Source organism: Cervus elaphus, chromosome 3 (genome assembly GCF_910594005.1).
Source record: "Cervus elaphus chromosome 3, mCerEla1.1, whole genome shotgun sequence".
Taxonomy (NCBI): Eukaryota; Metazoa; Chordata; class Mammalia; order Artiodactyla; family Cervidae; genus Cervus; species Cervus elaphus.
The window spans coordinates 8,615,936-8,636,570 of NC_057817.1; the positions used below are offsets into that span (position 1 = coordinate 8,615,936).

A 20,635-nucleotide genomic window follows, 5' to 3' on the forward strand; every position below is an offset into this window, starting at 1 on the left:
AAATTTTTAGGCTGAATAAATAAATAATACAAAAAGCAAATAATTTGTAGATAGAAGTTTTAGTCATAACTTCCTCAGTGAGTTTTTTTTATTTATGGCATGACAGTTACTTATATTGTTTATATTGAAGCAAATGAGGATCAGCCTTGATCCAGAGGATACTAGAATAGACAGGGATGCAATTACTTTAAAAATTCAAGTGGTGAAATTTGAACATCTAGTTCTGTGAAGATGTTGCTGTGTTATTAACCTACTATTTTCTCATTTCCAGAATTATAGCATATGTATTTTCAGGAGCACATAGTAAATATTGCCCTTTCATTTTAAATATTTCAGTAGACTGAGGATTTCTACTATGAGTAGATAGGTTAAATATAATTCATTTAAAAAATCCTGATACACCCCGTGATGAATGGGTTTTTAAATTATCATGTATATCATCTCCAGTAAGTTGTAGCTTTTAAAATTACACTGTAGTCCCATAAAATTATCACTTTATATGAGAACATCTTAGTTCTCATATAAAGTGTGGTCATGGCTTCCTTAGATGTCATAGTTCATCAAATCATTTTTGCCTACATTTCATCTCCATATCCTTTCTGAACTGTACACTGTAATTTTTAGATTGCCAAGTATGAGCTCTCAAAATGAGAACTTGGGTGTGGTACCTAACAGTTTTAGATATTCCAATAAAATAATCATCTGATGTCTAAGAAAACTGGATCATTTTCTATTGATATTTTATGGTATATTGAAACTTCTTAATATGTCACCATACACCAGGGGAAGTGGGGAGTTGAAATACATTATATTATGTGTCAAGCTAGCCTCATACATTGAATTATTTGAGAGGACAGGGAATAAGAGCAGGGATATTGAGGAGGTATAAGATAGAATTTCAAAGGCAGGAAGAAGCTTGATGGGACAGTTATTAAGAATGAATTAGTGGAGATCTGTTTATAATCACAAGGTATGTTTGGGAGAAATGAGCACTGCATTCATTGGAAAGTGTTAAGAAGGAAGACTTAAGAAATACTAGAAGCAGAAAGTCTGGAAATGAAAGCTATCATTTATAATGTTTAGAGTATAATATCCATGAATCGTTTGAAGTATTCATCTATATTTTCGGACTTAGTGAATACCATCTAATGTGGTTAATATGTAAAGAAATGATTTTAGCTCTGTCAGAAAAGAAGGTGCATTTTTACTGGAAGACAGAACTTAACAGACTTCTGAAAGGTGAATACACTGGAAAACCACGTTTCACTTTCTGTTTAGAACTGGTACTGGGTCAATATTTTCAAATTGAGTCTAAGATAATGACACTTGTTTTCTTTAGCTTCCCTTCCTATGAGTTTATCACCCAGGATTACCTTGAAGTTCTTATGCAATGTGAGCACAAACAACTAGAAGAAATGGAAGGTGAAGCCTCCAGGTAGCATGTGACATGCACTTTTATCTACCTTCCTCTCAAATGATGCCCAAATGTTGACCCTACACTCCTTGTGCCTGAAAGTAAACATGAAAGCCACTCAGTCCTGTCTGACTCTTTGTGACCCCATGACTATACAGTCTATGGGATTCTCCAGGCCAGAATACTGGAGTGGGTAGCCCTTGCCTTCTCCAGGATCTTCCCCACCCAGGGATGGAACCCAGGTCTCTCACATTGCAGGCGGATTTTTTACCAGCTGAGCCACCAAGGAAGCCCTTGTGCCTAGCTGGCTTTGAATATTACTTATAGACACAATATCTTATTCTATCTAGCTTTATGTTTATTTCATTACTTGCCACTCCTCACCTCCCTATCCAAAATTGGAGAAAAAATAAATTTTATATCAGTAAGCAAATATTTTAAATGAATAATGTAGATTTCAGGCTTTATGTTTCAGCTCACTTCTAAACATCTTTATGATCTGTAACCTATGGAGGGAGTGTTTGCTCTTTTCCAGTGAACCTTTAAAGCTAAAATTTCAGAATAATAAAGTGCCATCTATTTGTTAACAACTCTGTGAATTCTTGCTGATGGACAAACTGAATTCTGAGGCGTGTGTCTGCACAACTGGCATTTTAGATGTTTTTGTCAAACTGCAGTTGCTCCTATTAAATTCCACTTTTTTTTATTCTCTTTTCCAATTTATTATACTCTTTCTATCTTCTGGGTGGTTTTTTATTGACCTTTAATCCCAATTTGGGCCTCCCTCGTGGCTTAGTGATAGAGAATCCACCTGCCAATGCAGAAGGCATGGGTTTGATCCGTGGAAGATCCACTGGAGATGAAAATGGCAACCCACTCCACTATTCCTTGCCTGGAAAATCCCATGGACAGAGGAGCCTGCCGGGTTATAGTCCATGGGGTTGCAAAAGAGTCACACAGGACTTAGGAACTGAACAACAACAATCGCAATTTACTATGTACACATTGGTGATAAGATTTTGGGAGGATGCTTATAGGGCCTCAGATACTAAGAAAATATACCAATAAAATGTAAATTGGACAGACAGAAAGTGGGTAACCAAATTTTAAAGCTTATCTAAATTGAGCTCACTATTTTGAAATTGTGGGCCTGGAATGGCTGTATCCTCTTTCAGATTTACTAATAATTTTATGCCTTTATTAAATATTCTGTGTAGCGATAATAAGCCCTGTTGTTTTTTGTTTGTTTGTTATTCTTGTTTTTGTTGTTGTTTTTTTTTTTGCCAGAAATGCTTTGTTTAAGTCAGATTCTTTGCAGAAAGACTCAAGAGGAGAAGCTGCTGAGTTTACCTTAAAAAAACAAAATGTTTGAATTTTTATTTATTTATTTTTTACTTTAGAGTAGTTTCCTTGATGGCAATGCCTGTTAATTAGAAGGCTTTGCAAAATTCTTCCAGTGATTCTCTTAAGACCACACTGTACTTTTTTACTAAAAGACAACTGTAACCTCTCCTGAATATTTTCTCCTTTTCAGCTCTTAGCATTGCCAGATGTGCAGTTAAAACGGTCCCTTCACCTTCAGTGTAGATTTCGTGGCATGTTATCGTCATTGTTTTCCTTCTTTATGTACACTATAGCAGTTATGCTCTCCATACGCTTATTTTGTAAAATAGCTTTTAAAACCCAGCTGAGAGATGCAAGCTGGTGGGTAAAAAAAATACCACTGGTCTCTCATTTATCTTCTTTTAACCCTCAAAGGTGAATTCAACTGGGTAAATGTGTTTCTAAGCATCTTTCAGCAATGTCTCTAGCAAGATGGAAGATGCCTACAACAATGGAACCTGCTCTTATCACTTTGTATCTTTGGGGTGTTGAGATAACAGTTTTTAGATGATACAGTAAGCAAATGAATTAGAAGCTGAGGTGTGATGAAATAAATATAGGTAGAAACAAGGCTTTCTGTGTTTGGGGAAGGGAACATGTAAGGATTTCCTTCTGCTGAAGACAAGGAAACACAGCTTCAAAAACATGAGACTTTAATAATGGAGCTAAGTTCGAGTAAGCCATACAATTGAATGGAACTGATTTCTCATAATGCTTTTCTTAGAGAAATCCCAAGTATTTCGTTTCATGAGTCTGGGATGTGTACAATAGAAAATGCAAATATGCCGTTGTTGCTGAAAGAATTACAGAAATAAAACTTCTAGAATGCATATGCTTTGGGGCATGGGTTTTAAAACTATCCTATGAAAATGATCTATTTGTAATGAGTAATTTTAATGTTTCATAAGAAACAAGGAAATTGGCTTTCTGGGGGAAATCTCTATCCCATCCAGTTCGAATTATGAAACTTTCCATTTGTTCAAAGTGTTTGGTCTTGTTTTGTTTGCCTGTTTTTTGTCAGAAAGTGTGGAAAGTTGAAAAGTGTGGAAAGTTGGCAGTGTTGTCCCCAAGACTGAGTATGTGAACCCTGTTTTTCAGTGACCTCGTGTAAAAGTTAACCCTTCCGTTAGGAAAGTCTGGAGAAAATCAGTACATTTGTGAGATTTCAGGTTAGCATCTGATAGTCTCCATCAGATGGGATTTAGAGGAGATGAGACAACATATTACCTTTCATCTTTAACATTTCCTCTTTCATCTGCCTGCATCTAAGAGAAGAAAGTTTTCGTATTAATTCCAGAAATGTATGTGAGAGATTTTGTTTTGCTTATGTTAAAGAATATGAAAATGAGTGCATTTAATATAAGCAGAGTTTAAGTAATGAAAAGTGAGATTATTGTAAAAGTTAGCAAACTGTTCATATCCCTGGTTCTATATTCCAAGTTCCCATGTAGGATATATTGTGCCAATTGTTGATAGATTTCAGCCCATCCCATTTTCAGCAAGTCTAATGGTACTTAATTCCATTTTATTTTGGCTGTGCAGATTTTCTCCGTATTCTTAAAGTCCACTGAAGACATTTTCAGTGACTACAGCGATATCTGTCAGTGATAGTGGAATTGATTGATTTCAAACCTTCTTGGTACTGTTATAGAACTTGGCAAAAACAAGACTTATGGCAACAATAGATGTTTCTGTGAACTTTTTATGAGACCAGTGAGAATCTTTGGGGAGTTCCCTGTCCCCTCACCCTCTTTTTAATTTTTGTCTGAACTGAATATTAACATAAACATGGTATAAATATGCTACTCATCCTGAGTACAAGAGTTGACTATTAGAATTTTAAGCTGAGGTTACTGAGTCAAAGTTGCTCTATTAGATGAAATTCTACTGTATCACCAGCCACTAAATAGCATGCTATCAGCAAATTTTGAAAGTCTCATTTCTTCTAGATTTGTGGATTATAAATCTTCAAAATATAACTGTTGAAAAATGAAAAATAGGCTCATATTTTAGATACCAAACTTAGTTTTCCTTTTTTTTTTTTTTCCTTCCATGTTCTCATCCTTGGCTAGCAGATAAAGCTTATAAAGGTTTTGTGGATGCATTGTAGGGAGGATAATAAAATGTTTTTGTTAAAATATTTAGTTAAGAGACTATAGGTACACCGAATAAAATGAAGAAAACAAAACATCTCAGCCTTAGCCTAAATTTTCAGCTTTGAGAATTAGATGCTCCTCACATATATCTTACATTGATAAGATATCAATGTAAAATGATAAAGAATTTCCTGTTAAATTAATTAATTAGTCATCTTTAGAGAAATCTGTTGCACTTTGTCAACATTATGCTCTTCTATTCAGCCATCTTCAAAGTCCAAGGAATTAAAACAGGAAAGAGGAAGATTTTTGAGGGCAACATATGTGTTGTTCATAAAAGCAATAACCAAAAATATGTAAGAAAGAGTTAGGCAGCAGTTTCTATTGCTGTCAGAAATCATTCTTCCATTTTGAAATTTCAAGAAAGGAATCCTTGAAATGTGGATAATGTGGAAGTGAAGGGAATATATATTTGGATATCAATATGTTGGTAAGAAAACTGGCAAAGGAAACAGATGTCAAGATCGGGAGAATATTATGTCAGTAAAAGGATATACATAAAGAAAACCATTTTGGTGAAAGGTAGATTAAAAAAAGAAAAACTTTTAAGTGTTCCCTCAGACTTATTTGAAGCTTTCATCTTTTATGGTATATTTTCTGTGTATTTTTGAATCCAATGGGTTAGATATCCCTGATACAAAAACCATGGGTTTCCAGTTATTAGTCTTATTTTATCCCTGGGCTGTTGTGAATAGGGCCATTGCAAACAGCTGAGAAGACTGTGCACTGCACCAATCCAGGTGTGAGAGGCACTAAACTACAAGTGGTAGCCCTGGATCATTACTTTTGTTCAGTGGGATAAACACGTGCTCCTAATGTACGTGGACTTTTATGTTGCTGTTCAAGCACCTGAATAAAATACTTGGGATAGTAGGAGAATCATCCTTAGACCACATGTTTTCATCCTCACTCTTCCTAATTCCTCATTTCTTATTTTCATGTCTTCAAGTAGGATGAATAATATGTGAACTTGCTAAATCTCTCAGTATTTCTCCACTCCTCCCCCACCACCCCCCAACAGCTGTTTTGAAATATCCCCAGGGTTCCTAGTAAAATGTTACATGATCTGATAAAGACCACCTTTGTGAAGCTATTGATTTGGGTGGGTTTTCTGGGTGGTCTCCTATAATGGAGATGGAAGTTGGTTATGTCTGAAATTCCCTCTGCTAAAACAGATCCTCCTGATCACAGGCAACAATTAATTTAACTCACTTTTTGAGTTAAAATATAAAAATAAGTTAGAAAGACATATTTAGAAAAGATTTCTTCTGAATTCCTCAAAGAATTCTGATGTACCCTCAATATATCTGAAATAAAGCAGGGGAGAATTAACAACATTCTGAAAGATATAAGAACAGGGGTTATATATAATGCCATAGGGTACTCAGAATGTGAGAATGTGTAATATTTCAAGTGATATTCCTACAAATTCTTCACAAGAAGTGAGTACAACCTTTGCAAGCAATAATTTTATTGATACCTTTTAAACAGTTATGCTTTATCTCTTATTTTAAGCAACTCATATTTATGTAATATAATTGAAAATAATGAACGGTGGCAACAGTACTAAAAAATATATTATGTGAAAGAAGTGTGTTAGGCACTCACTCAATGGACTATAGCCTGCCAGGCTCCTCTATCCATGAAATTTTCTGTTAGCTATTCCCTTCTGTGGGGGTCTTCCTGACTCAGGATTGAACCCAAGTCTCCCACATTGTGGGCAGATCCTTTTCTGTCTGAGCCACTGTATACTTTTATAAAAATAGACTTTATATATTGTCATGTCTAAAATTGGGCTTCCCAGGTTGCTCTGGTGGTAAAGAGCCCACCTGCCAGCACAGGAGACGTAAGAGGCGTGGGTTCAGTCTCTGGGTCAGAAAGACCCCCTGGAAGAGGGCTTAGTGACTCTCTGCACCATTCTTGCCTGGAGAGTCCTGCGATCAGAGCCTGGTGGGCTACAGCCCATAGCATCGCAGAGATGGACGTGACTGAAGCAACTTAGTGCTCACGCATGCCTGAAATTATTTGGCTGCGTTTCCCAGGGCCAAACTGTCAGGACTTGGATTTGGTTCCCTTTCTTTACCGTCATAACACAGTGTGTTTATGTACTTATCTGTCAATAGAAATAGTCTTTTAAAGTGTAACTATTTTTAAAGTTGCTAATGTCCTTTGTGAGTAAGATCTGCTGTCTTATTGGAGCACTGAAATTTATCTGGCAAAGCTATCAGAGAGACTTTTGTCTGAGTAAAATAACTGTTCTTTCTCCGGATGTGTATATTTTTTACTCTGGAAGATGATATTCTGAAAGGGAGAATGTCAACATGCAATGCCATTTCAGAGCTTACTGCATTTGCTTTTCATTATACCTTGTGGTTAAGAGACTTCTGAATTTGGTGAATTTTATTTGCTCAATTGACTATATCAGTAGTATATTGTAAGGAAGCCTGTAAGATGCTAAATATATGCCATAGAGCAAATGTAATTAGTTTCAACTCTCTTGAATTGTTCCTCATTTTACTGGGTATCATGTGCATTTCCAAATGTTTGTTTTAAGTTTTAGTGTTGGCTCCTTTGCACTCATCACCTGCCTTTATATTTGAGCCAGCTGCTTTACTTTCTTTTTCCCTGTCTAATGCCACAGTAGAGGCATATTTTGGCTTTCTGCCCCTTCAAATATACTATATGGGTAATACTTCTTTCTGCATCAGATATTTCCCAGATATCAGGAGAAAAAAAAAACGGTGCCAATGGGGATTTTGGAAACAGACATTCTAAACCAGATCTCAGTGTTTTAAGTGTTTCAAGCCAAGTTTGGAGACTAGTTGTAACTTCATGCTCATTGTATCTTATATTAGTTTTATTATTTAAATTTTCCCATTAGATCTGGCAGACAGTCTAACCCAATCAGTCAAACACTTTGCAAGTTGTCAGTACAAATTATATCTTCTCTGAGCTTTCAGGGAAGTACTCAGCTAAATGAAAGAGGCTCCCAAACCAGAGAAGGTTTTGAGGTGTATGTGAAAAACTATTACCAGTCAACAGTTTTCAGGATGGAGTGGAGGGAAAAAAAATTAAGATCTGACTCTATTTCTGCTTCTGACCATTACAGATTAATAGGGATCTGACTTAATCGCCTGTCTTAAACAACTGGAAATAGGACAAAGTTATAAAAAGCAACATTGTTCAGTCTTTAGACAAAAGGGAGCATGAATCTGTGATACCCAAGATAAGGGTAATTAAAAACCGGTTCTATTATTGTGCCACCTTACTTCCTGGAGGCAATATCCAAATTCAGAGAAGGTCTAGAGAACCCAAGTAGAGTCCAGCAGTTGTGCTGAGTTGTAGAGACTGAAATCCAAGTTCAGAAAACCTAGAGGTCTAAATTTTTTAAGAATACCAGAAAGGAAGGGAAAAATGAATGAGAGAGAAAATGAGAAGGAGCACTGGAAATGTGCAGAGTGTTTTGTCCAGTGTTTGGTAGAGGACTGCACTGTGCTTGTATGAGAAGGAAGAAAGCAAAGGTCTAGAAAAGACGCACCATAAAGTATGATGAACAGTCCGCAGAGCTCATGTAAGTCTAGGGACTCTTGGTATTTTCCCCAGCTAGAGTGGAGAGGCCACTTAATAGATGAGGTATTTGTATTTCTTTAGAAGCAGTGTTAAATTGACTCTAGACAACAAGCTGCTCTGTACCTTTTTTAAAATAGCTTGTGATAAAGTCTCAAAAGTAACTTAATTGTGCCATTACAAGCTCATACATGACATGAAACCCAGCAGACAATAATGTATGATTCAAAACATCTTCCATTCAGGGAAAAATTACCAGACATGTAAAAAGCAGTATAAATGAGTCATATCCAGGAAAGACAAAAAATTCATAAGACGAACATAATCTAAAATGACAAAAAAGGATGAAATTCATGTATAAGAATAGTAAACAGCTGTTATAAATATTCCTCATAAACACAGAAGGTAGAAGAGAACATAGATTGGTGAGAAAAGAAATGCTAGATACAAAATATTTAAATATTATAGAAGTAAGGGTTGGTGAACTTGACAATGTAGCAATAGAGGTTAATTGATTGTTAAAAACAAAACAAACAGAAAAAACAGAGTTAAAAGATCTTATGGCAGAAAGTGAAGAGGAGCTAAAGAGCATCTTGATTAAGGTAAAAGAAGAGAGTGAAAAAGCTGGCTTAAAACTCAACATTCAGAAAATTAAGATCATGGCATCCGGTCCCGTTACTTCATGGCAAATAGATGGGGAAACAATGGAAATACTGAGAGACTTTATTTTCTTGGGCTCCAAAATCACTGCAGATGGTGACTGCAGCCATGAAATTAAAAGACGTTTGCTCCTTGGAAGAAAAGCTATGACCAACCTAGACAGTGTATTAAAAAGCAGAAACATTACTTTGCCTAAAAAGGTTCGTATAGTCAAGTCTATGGTTTTTCCAGTAGTCATGTATGGCTGTGAAAGCTGGATATAAAAGGATAAGCACAGAAGCACTAATGCCTTTGAACTGTGGTGTTGGAGAAGACTCTTGAGAGTCCCTTGGACTGTAAGGAGATCAAACCAGTCCATATTCATTGGAAGAACTGATGCTGAAGCTGAAGCTCCAATACTTTGGCCACCTGATACAAAGAGACGACTCATTGGATAAGACCCTGATGCTGAGAAAGACTGAAGGCAGGAGAAGGGGGTGACAGAGGATGAGATGGTTGGATGGAATCACCGACTCAATGGACATGAGTGAGCAAGCTCCAGGAGTTGGTGAAGGACAGGGAAGCCTGGCATACTGCAGTCCATAGGGTTGCAAAGAGCTGGGCATGACTGAGCGACTGAACAACAAAAAGACCTAAGGAATAATTAGAGCATTAGTAATCTGTGGTACAAAAGCAAATGGTCCAACATGTGTGTACCTGGAGCCCCAGAAGGAAAGAGAGGCAACAGATAGTTTTAGAAACAACTATTCTAAACTTTCCATCTTTGACAGAACTCTAAATACTAAGGAACCTAGAAGAAACATAACAAAATCAAATTGTTAAAAATGAGTAAAATGAGCAAATCATAACAAAAGCTGGATAAACCAGCCGCAGTACATGGGGAGGAACAAAGATCAGAATTACAACACACTTCTCCTTTGGAACTATGCAAATGGAAAACTATAGAGTGGCATCCTTAAAGTATCAAAGAAGGAAAATCGTTAACTCAGAATTCTACACTCAGAAAAAAATTTCTTTTAAAAATGGATGTGAAGTAAATCCTTTTTCAGACAAGCAAGCTGAGACAGTTAATCACTAGCAAATCTGTAATAAAATAAATGTTATTGAGGTTGTTCAGAGAGAAGGGAAATGATACCAGATGGAAATTTGCATCTACACAAAGGAATACATACCGCAGGAAATAAAGTTATGTGGATAAACATAAAATGCATTTTATTCATTTTGGTTTTCTTTAAAAGGAATTGACAGTTCAGAATAATGTAATAATATGCTATTTTAATGTATGCTGCTTTTCCTCAGATTTGATGAGAAAAATGGCTTAATTTATCTCATTTTTTAAATTCTCACAAGTAACTTGTGAAAGAACTGCAGATTTTTCTCCCTTTTTACAGAAGATGAAACTGAGTCATAGCAACTGCCAGTTTCATACAGCGAGTAAGTGTAGAAGCAAAATTTGACCACAGGCAATCAAGCTTTTCAGAGTCCATCCCCTGAACTGTCAAGCTGCAAATCAAATAAAATGTAAGATTCTTAATCTTACATTTTAGTGTATATTTAGTGTACATCTAGTGTATATATGGGAATCAATTTATTAAATTCAATTCATAAACTTCTCCCTCATGATTCTTATTTAGTAGATCTGGGATGAATTTGAGAATCTGTATTTGGAATCTGTATTTTTAGCGAGCACTCCAGGTGGTCATTTGTTGAATCCAGTTTGAGAAACCCCATTTTCTGTGACTTTAAGTTAATTACTTCTCAGCACCTTTGTCTCCTATTCAAAGGTGGTGTTCTTTTTAGGATGAAATGGATGATGGTGCCTGGCACACAGTCAATTCTCTAAAATAAGTTAGCTTGTTTTTATTGTACTTAGTGGTTGATGTAATTTCCTAGGTTATCAGTGGTGACTACTTTCAATTCTATATTTCTGTCCTAGTGAAATGATATTGTGTAATAAGCAAAAGGTATTTCAAAGTGAAAGATACCTTTTTGCACGTGGACATTGTTTTCCAACTTGATTGTATCAGGAAACACAGTGTGTTCCCCTCCGGCACATTTCTGAAATACCAGTTAGCTTATTTACAGTTGGTAAATAGAATTATGTTGATATAATGTAGAAGTTATATAGCTTTGTATGTCATACATTCTAGATCAAGGGAGGCAGAATAACACAAGGTAGAATTATAGACTTGGGGAGGAAAAGAAATCCTCAGCTTTAATACTATCCCCTCAACAGGTGCCCTTTTGACTCAATTCTAAGAAAATTTAAAGAGTAAGTCCCTGTATTCAGGGTCTCCTGTTTTGTGTGACTTTTAAATATTTGCCAATTGTACTGCCCTATATGCCCATTTCAGTGGCAAACCTTTGGACTCAGAACTTTGCCTTTCAACTAGAATTTTTCCTACCAATTCTAATTAAAATATCCCCAGTGCTTCTATTCAATATTTTATTTGTTTGTTTTGTTTTTAACTCTGAGCTTGATTGCTTGCCTGGGTGGTCCAAATTATATTCCGGAGTACCAGTATTATTTTTTGTTAGTGATCTGCTCCCAAAGTTTGCTTATATTTTGAATGATCTTCCCAGAATGTGATTTCCCCACCAGTACTATTATTTTAGGTATGCCATTGTGTCTGCAGTGTGAGGATTGCAGGGTGCATATATCTTCTCACAGAATTTAAAACCTGCTTTAGGAACTTGAACATCTCCTGGTTTGCAGTATCTCATAGTCTCTGGAAGAGACAGTGTGTTAAGTGGTCGATAAATGTAAAGTAACTAACGTTTCTTTATCACTACTAGTGTTATGTTTGTTTCTTATTATCCCATTGTGTAAAGCCCACTTGAGGTACTTTTTAGGTTTGCAAGATTTCTAACTTGTATTCGAATTTCTTCTATACTTATATCAAAACAACCAAAAAAAGTACTTTAGTTCTTGGATTAAATTCAAGTTTAAGTTGGATAAAAAGTACATAATAATTTTAGACCTGGAAATAGTAGACAAATAAAATCATTCCTTCACTATAGAGAGATATTTTCTACAATAGTGATTATGATTCTCATATTTGCCACCAGTTCTTGAAAGACTCCTGAATGTTCATTCATTTTTCCATGAGCTTTACTTGGAATATTACTAAATCTTAAAATAGTTGATAATTATAACATAAATAAAAATTTTAAAAAGAGGAGGAAATCTGTGAATGTCTTACAGAATTCTCCAACATAAGGGATATAAAATCAAATAAATTCTTGTTACTACGGATAAATTTTCTTTTGAAATCTCAAGACCATCATATAAGTATGGTTTTGCTAAATGGTGGAGGAATTTCTCTGGGGACCCATTATCTAAATGCAACTACTTTAAAGACCATATGCTACATTAGATGCTTTCTTAAAAACATACCCCTTGCTTTTATTATAGTTCCTGATATGCTTTTACTAAAAATGAAACTTGATCTGATAATCATAAAATCATTTTATGGATAGAAGCATTATTGTTCATAGCCATTGAATATATCAGTGGACGCCTTTTAGAAGTTTAGAATTTTAAGTTAGATTTAATGAGCTTGAATAATAGTTTTATTTTAAATTGTTTCTTAGTTTTTAAATTTACTCTTTAAATAGTACAGGCTCTTTCACTTTTTAACTGCATGATTTTCATCAAATTACTTAAATGAATCTGAGTTAGCCTTTCTCTGAAGTGGAGAAAATACATGTGCCTATTCTTGAGTTATCCCATTGGTTAAGTGTGATAATGTGTGAAGTGCTTGCCCAGTAACTGCTATGCAGTACATTTCCCATATGTATTAGCTCTCAATATTTTTATTATCACCATTATTAAATTTTAAAGTGATTACTGTATATCTGGTGTCTTGCTCTTTGTATTTACTATGTTTTCATAACCGAGGCAGTCATGATCTGCTGAGTGATTTAGCAGTTTTAGCTGCTATTGCATGAATTTAATCTGATTTCATGGGATGAAACAGAATGAACACCATGGTTCATGGCTGTCAGTAGTGAAAAATAGCTGGAAATGAGACAAACAGCTTCATTGCTGAGATTGTTTCCGGGCTAAAAGTTCTTCCAACAGCTGTTTGTTTTGGCGATTAATTGCATCCATTCTTTTTTTTTTTAAGCTGGGGGAAATACAATTTTCTTTAAAAAGAGAATATAGGCTGATGATTTCTGAAGTCAGGAAGAATGCCTGTCCTTCTGCTATTGTGGTCTCTTGGCTGCTTTGACAGTTGGACTGAAGGGTTTCCCTTTTGTTCTTTTTCACTCACAATGCTCAGACTCAGACTGCTCTAGTGAGAAGAAAGAGTAAATCTAGGAGCTCTTTAATCCTAGAGAAAGAGCTCTGTAGCAGTTACCTTCAAGAAAGTTTTCCTCCCCAAAGGAGTATTTAATATTACATGGGCAGTGACGCACTGAACAGAAGAGAGAGAATGAATATATGAGAGAATGAAAACATGAGAATTCAAGCCAGCAAGAAAGAAACTTAACTAAAGATGAAGGGGAATTTTGCCTCTTCCTGAAAGTTATATTATTAGTTTTTTTTTTTTTAATCATGATGACTGCTAGTTTTGTTTAAAGTATTTATTCTGGAAATACTAAAGTTGGAGTCTACCAGACTGAGGTTAGAAGCATTTTCTTTGGCAGCAAGAAGATACTTTTATATGAAGCCATGCCTGTAGTTGGGGTTGCCTCAAAACTAAGGCAGCCAGCTGTTGGGTCAAAGCCTGTTCATACTGCTCTTCTGATACCAAATCTTGGCACGACTGGGTCACAGCGCTCTTCTTCGAGACCTCTGGAGCTTACCGAATTAGAGAGCTCAGTGCTTTCTTGTCAGCTCGCCTTCAAATCCAACTGTGAATTTGCAGAGAAGAAACTCCTCCAAGGAAAAGCTAAGGAGACAGAAGACAGCAAGGTTAGTGACTAAAGGTTACCTGCAGACTTTAAAGCTGAAATGCAGATTTCCTGTTAGGTAGAATATAAAGCATGTTGTGAATTGGGGAACAGTAGAGGAATATGGGTGTAAGAAAGTTAAGCAGTTTGTATGGTCAAAAAGCCTCTGTACAGTTGTTGTAAAAGTTATGAACAGAATTCTCTGAATATGCCTGTGTTATCAGAATAACTACTTATTGATGAAGTGCCTTGTTAAATCCTAGATATCTCTCTTACTGAAAACCATAGTTGATCACAAGTATGAGGTAAAGGGAAGCTATTTTTCACATACATTATAAAGTAAAAATAAGATTTATTTGTGGAAAGTCATACAGACACCAACACTTTTCTCCAAATCATTTGTATTTTATACACTTTCTGACTGAATATGCGAATCCTAGCCTGCTTAATTCATTACAGTATAGAATAAAATGAAATATGATTTTCCTTGATACTGCACATTTATCTGGGTTTTCACTTGTAAATTGAAACCCTGGTTTTACTTATTACTGACATCTCTTTCAGTCATTTAATTTATGACATTTGTGAACAGTAGCTCTTCGGTTTTAAACCATACTACACTCATTTTCTCCAGATGCTGAAGGGTAGCATGACCCTTTCGGTGGTAAACTTCGCAGGAATTCCTTTGTACCTTGCCTCACTTTTTAATGCAGCATTAACTTAGGATGTCCAGCTTTACAAAGCTACCATTCTCATCTCTAACTCCTTTGGGATGAGTTGATTTTACTCTCCCACCCAAATGTATGTTAAAAATAATTTAAGAAAAAGTCTTTGTACAGAAATCAACTGTGCAAGGTTGAAAAGAAAGTCACCCTTTTGTCTGAAATGTCCATTCTGTCCTCACTTGTTCACATCCTCTCAGGTACAGCAAAATGCAACTTTCTTCATAAAGTCTCTGCTAGTTACCTTTCCTGTCCCTCTGTCTTCTGTTGTTCTTTGTAGTAATGATTGCAACATCTTGATTTATATTGATTTTTAATTATCTGGATAATTTATTTCTATCCCCACTAAACTGAAAATATATAGAGCCCAGGACCTTATTCTCTGTTACAGTTTCCTCTCCTCAATCCTTTATTCATAACAATTAAATAGCCATTGAATGGATTAATACATGAATGAATGAATCAATGAATGAAAAGACAGTTATACTGACAAAGATTTAATTATGTTCATGAGTCTCTTTGGACCATTCTGCCTGTAAACCATATGGCTTAGAATGAATGATTTTTAAAGTACTTCTAGTTCTACAATTATTCCTTTTGTTTTAGGACAGCATCTTCTACCCAATAAAACTCAGTTAAAAGAAAGTAATTAATTTCAGGCTTAGAGTTCTCAGCCCAAAATAAGCATTTCAAGGTGAAAGTAGGGAAGTGTAAACTACCAACCAAAGACTGAAAAGTATTTAACTTTATGAAAATAATTAAAAGCAAATGGATGTCATTCTCCTCTAATATTCCATGTACCCATGATGGCTTATCTGACCTAGATGGAAGAGAAACCACTTTTGTCTCCTGACCATGGCTATTATCTCTGCAGGTTTAGTCCAGCTTCTACTTTGATAAATGGCCTTGGCCTAAGACTTGACCACCGTAAGTACTGTTCACAAGAGAATTTTGGTTGGTCTCTGGTTAGTGAACATATCAGTCATACATATGATATTCCAATAAGACTCTGTGGTTAAGTAATGCTATATTTATAAGGACGTTTTTAACATGTCACTTATCAAATTAAAAAATTTTCAATCAAATGTAAAGAATGCCTGGTCAGCATTCCAGAATATTTCTAAATGTTAGAAAAGAATAAAGATTTACATAAACCTTTGAAAAAATTGAACTGAAGAAAATAACAAACATGATCAAGGTAGCTATATTAGAGAAAATTAGATGTGGCTACAAATTGTTTACAAAAAGACTCACCCTAACAATAGCAGAATTAAAATTGGGGTTTCTTTCTTTTTCATTTAAAGGCTATCTGGAAGTAAGTACTCCATGACTGGCAGGGGGACTTCACTAAATTGTCGGGGATCCAAGCTCTCTCGGTTTTGTTTACCATCATCATTTTGGCATCCGTCTCTCAGTCTTGAGTGGATAACTGACTTTCACTCAATTAACAAGATATGTCCTATTTCATTAAGGATTCTTCCACATCCATTTGGCCTGTTCTGTAGTTCCAAGGCCTTATCTAGTTGTAGTGGAGACTGGAAAATGTAAAGTTTATTCTAAGCAACCATGTGCCCAACTGAAAATTATGGGTTCTATTTCTAAGGAAAAGAGACCATGGATAGTACCCACAATACATGACTATCATTAAGAAACATTTATGTGGAGTATTTGGCCAGTCCTTGCACCAAACAGCCTCACAGTTTGGTGAGAGAGAACAAACCTGTATATGACAGTGTCAGAAATGGATCTTCAACGCAGTACTCCCTTCTCCTATTCTTGTTTTTGGTTAGTGTACATGCCAGCATTCCAGGCATCTAATCTTGATTTCCTAATCTAACTTCTGATAATAAACATTGCCATTCCACATTCCATACTTTGCTAGAAATTGGAGATTTTACTTCTATACCGCAGCTTGTTTTATCCTCTCATGCACATCTTCATTGATTCTTTTATGCACAAGCTTGACCCTTGTTAAGTTTTCTGTCAATTATTGTAATAATTCCAAATTGGTCCCTCCCCCAGGGATTCTTTTATCACATCTGTTCAAAGCATTTACCATTCTGATTAAAAAAAACAACAAAGACTTTAGTTATTTCTCCTGTCTTATATTTCAGTCCTCCGATTGGTATTAACTTCTATCTTAGCTCCATCTGGCTACTCTTTGTCTCATGCTTGCTTGTCCCAACCTTTTTCCGTCAACTAAGACTCCCTGTTCTTTTTTTCTTTTTTTAATTGAAGTATAGTTGTTATACAATACTATATGTTGCAGGTATACAATATGGTGATTCACAACTTTTAAAGATTATGCTCCATTTATAATTATTGTAAGATATTGACTATTTTTCTCATGTTGTGCAATATATCCTTATAGCTTATTTTATACATAATAGTTTGTATTTCTTACTATATTATACCTGTCCTAAGTGTGCTAAAGTACCAAGTCACTTTCAGTCATGTCCAAGTCTTTGCAACCCCATGGACTGCAGCCCACTCGGCTCCTAGGTCCATGGGATTCTCCAGGCAAGAATACTGGAGTGGGTTTCCGTTTCCTTCTCCAGGGGATCTCCCTGACCCAGGGATCGAACTGCATCTCTTATGTCTCCTGCACTGATAGGCAGGTTCTTTCCCACTAGTACCACCTGGGAAGCCCATACCTATACTATACCTACCTAAATATAGTGTACTCTCTACCCTTGGGAGAAGGCAATGGCACCCCACTCCAGTACTCTAGCCTGGAAAATCTCATGGACGGAGAAGCCTGGTGGGCTGCAGTCCATGGGATTGCGAAGAGTCGGACACGACTGAGCAACTTCACTTTCACTTTTCACTTTCATGCATTGGAGAAGGAAATGGCAACCCACTCCAGTGTTCTTGCCTGGACAATCCCAGGGATGGGGGAGCCTAGTGGGCTGCCGTCTATAGGGTCGCACAGAGTCGAACATGACTGAAGTGACTTAGTAGCTACCCTTCCCGGTCCCTACTGGTAATCACTAGTTTGTTCTCTATATCTGTGTCTGCTTTTTTTTTGTTATATTCACTGGTTCTATGTGTTTTTTAGATTCTACATACAATTCACATCAGAGGATATTGGTTTTTGTCTGACTTATTTTCCTTAGCATAATGACCTCCAAGTACATCCATGTTGCTGCAGATGGCAAAATTCCATTCTTTTTATGGCTGAGTAGTGTGTGTGTATGTGTGTGTGTGTACACCGTACTTTCTTTCTCCACTCATCTATTGATGGACGCTTAGGCTGCTTCCATATCTTGCCTATTGTAAATAATGCTCTATGAACATTGGTGTGCATGGATCTTTATAAATTTGTGCTTGGGAGGTTTTCCAAGAGTTGAACTGCTGGAACATATGGTAATTTTGTTTTCAGTTTTTTGAGAAACCTCAATACTGATTTCCACAATTTACATTCCTACCAACAGAGTGAAAGGGTTCCCTTTTTTTCATATCCTTGCCAGCGTTTGTTATTTGTGTTCATTTTGATGATTGTCATTCTGACAGGTGTGAGATGATAGCTCATTGTGCTCTTAAAAAATAAATAGCTTTAATTACAGATTGCATTTCCCAATTTCATATTCCACCATGATATTTCAAGGATTTCTACTTTTTTCTGTCTACCTTTTGTTCTGATTTCTATCTTTTCTTGAATTTTCTAGTGTCTTTCCTCATATGGATTTGTTTTTCTTTTCTTCTTAGGTGTTCACCCAAATGAACAAGAGAGTCACTTTGGTTAGGAGATCATACTTAAAAATCTGGAGATTAAGGTTAAGAAAGAGTGTTTTACATTGTCACGGTTCAGCAAATATTGTGTGGTTAAGCATTAGACATCCCTGTTTGTGAAAGTTCCTTAGCCGACCTACCACTGAACACTGGCCTTCACTTTTAAATTCCCAGCCTCCTTTCAGCTTGATCTGTCACCTACACGATACCTCTGTTCTCATTTTTAATTTCTTTCACACATGGCTTGTTCACCACTTCATTCTTGGATTACCTATGCAAACTAAAGTTTTTTAATATTATTTTAGAAAGCAATTTTTTGAGCACCTACCTTGTACTTTGTAATCATGATGGTGTGATCACTCACCCAGAGCCAGACATCCTGGAATATGAAGTCCAGTGGGCCTTAGAAAGCATCACTACGAACAAAGCTAGTGGAGGTGATAGAATTCCAGTTGAGCTATTTCAAATCCTAAAAGATGATGCTGTGAAAGTGCTGCACTCAATATGCCAGAAAATTTGGAAAACTCAGCAATTGCCACAGGACTGGAAAAGGTCAGTTTTTCATTCCAATTCCAAAGAAAGGCAATGCCAAAGAATGCTCAAACTACTGCACAATTGCACTCATCTCATATGCTAGCAAAGTAATGCTCAAAATTCTCTAAGCCAGGTTTCAACAGTATGTGAACTGTGAACTTCCAGATGTTCAAGCTGGATTTAAAAAAGGCAGAGGAACCAGAGATCAAATTGCCAACATCCATTGGATCATCGAAAAAGCACGAGAGTTCCAGAAAAGCATCTATTTCTGCTTTATTGACTATGCCAAAGCCTTTGACTGTGTGGATCACAATAAACTGTGGAAAACTTCAGGAGATGGGAATACCAGACCACCTGACCTGCCTCCTGAGAAACCTGTATGCAGGTCAGGAAGGAACAGTTAGAAACAGACATGGAACACAGACTGGTTCCAAATAGGAAAAGGAGTTCGTCAAGGCTGTGTATTGTCATCCTGCTTATTTAACTTATATGCAGAGTACATCATGAGAAACGCTGGGCTGGATGAAACACAAGCCAGAATCAAGATTGCTGGGAGAAATATCAATAACCTTAGATACGCAGATGACACCACCCTTATGGCAGAAAGCAAAGAAGAACTGAAGAGGCTCTTGATGAAAGTGAAAGAGGAAGGAAAAAATTGGCTTAAAACTCAACATTCAGAAAACTAAGATCATGGCATCTGGTCCCATCACTTCATGGCAAATAGATAGGGAAACAATGGAAACAGTGACAGACTTTATTTTGGGGGCTCCAAAATCACTGCAGATGGTGACTGTAGCCATGAAATTAAAAGACACTTGCTCCTTGGAAGGAAAGTTATGACCAACCTAGACGCATATTAAAAAGCAAAGTCATTGCTTTGCCAACAAAGGTCCATCTATTCAAAGCTATGGTTTTTCCAGTAGTCATGTGTGGGTGTGAGAGTTCGACTTTAAAGAAAGCTGAGCGCCGAAGAATTGATGCTTTTGAACTGTAGTGTTGAAGACTCTTGAGAGTCCCTTGGATAACAAGGAGATCCAACCAGTCCATACTAGAGGAAATCAGTCCTGAATATTCATTGGAGGGACGGATGCTGAAGCTGAAAGTCCAATACTTTTGCCACCTGATGCGAAGAACTGACTCATTTGAAAAGACCTTGATACTCGGTAAGATTGAAGGTGGGAGGAGAAGGGGGTGACAGAGGATGAGATGGTTGGATGGCATCACTGCCTCAATGGACATGAGGTTGAGTAAACTCCAGGAGTTGGTGATGGACAGGGAGGCCTGGTGTGCTGCAGTCCATGGGGTCACAAAGAGTCGGACACGACTGCGTGACTGAACAGAACCGAACTGATCTTGTACTTTGTAGGAAATTTCTCATTTTAGTCTCACAGAGTTTCAGAGAAGGCATTGTATCCACATTTACAGAGAATTAAACTGAGGCCTGGATGGAGTGGGACACCAGATAGGATCAAACAGTTAAAGTACTAGTGTCAAAATCCAGAGTTTGAATCTAGATTTGTCTCTACCATGCCTTTTTTTTTGCCTTTACGTTACATTCTTTCTTC

The 20,635-nt window shown here is 36.5% G+C and overlaps 1 protein-coding gene across 11 annotated transcripts in view; it reads left to right on the forward strand.

Moving 5' to 3' along the window:
* Window positions 1-20,635, forward strand: part of NAV3 (neuron navigator 3) — an 892,289-nt gene that overhangs the window by 502,033 nt on the left and 369,621 nt on the right. For 7 of the 11 annotated variants that reach the window (XM_043880083.1, XM_043880069.1, XM_043880089.1 and 4 more), the window contains one exon: window positions 13,834-14,101. The exons of 3 other annotated variants lie outside the window; for them this stretch is intronic. In XM_043880083.1, coding sequence (XP_043736018.1) covers window positions 13,859-14,101 — 243 coding nt within the window. In that variant the 5' untranslated portion in view covers window positions 13,834-13,858. Of the gene's footprint in view, window positions 1-9,704; window positions 14,102-20,635 lie in introns of those variants that run through there. One more of the 11 variants, XM_043880077.1, reaches the window with a different exon arrangement.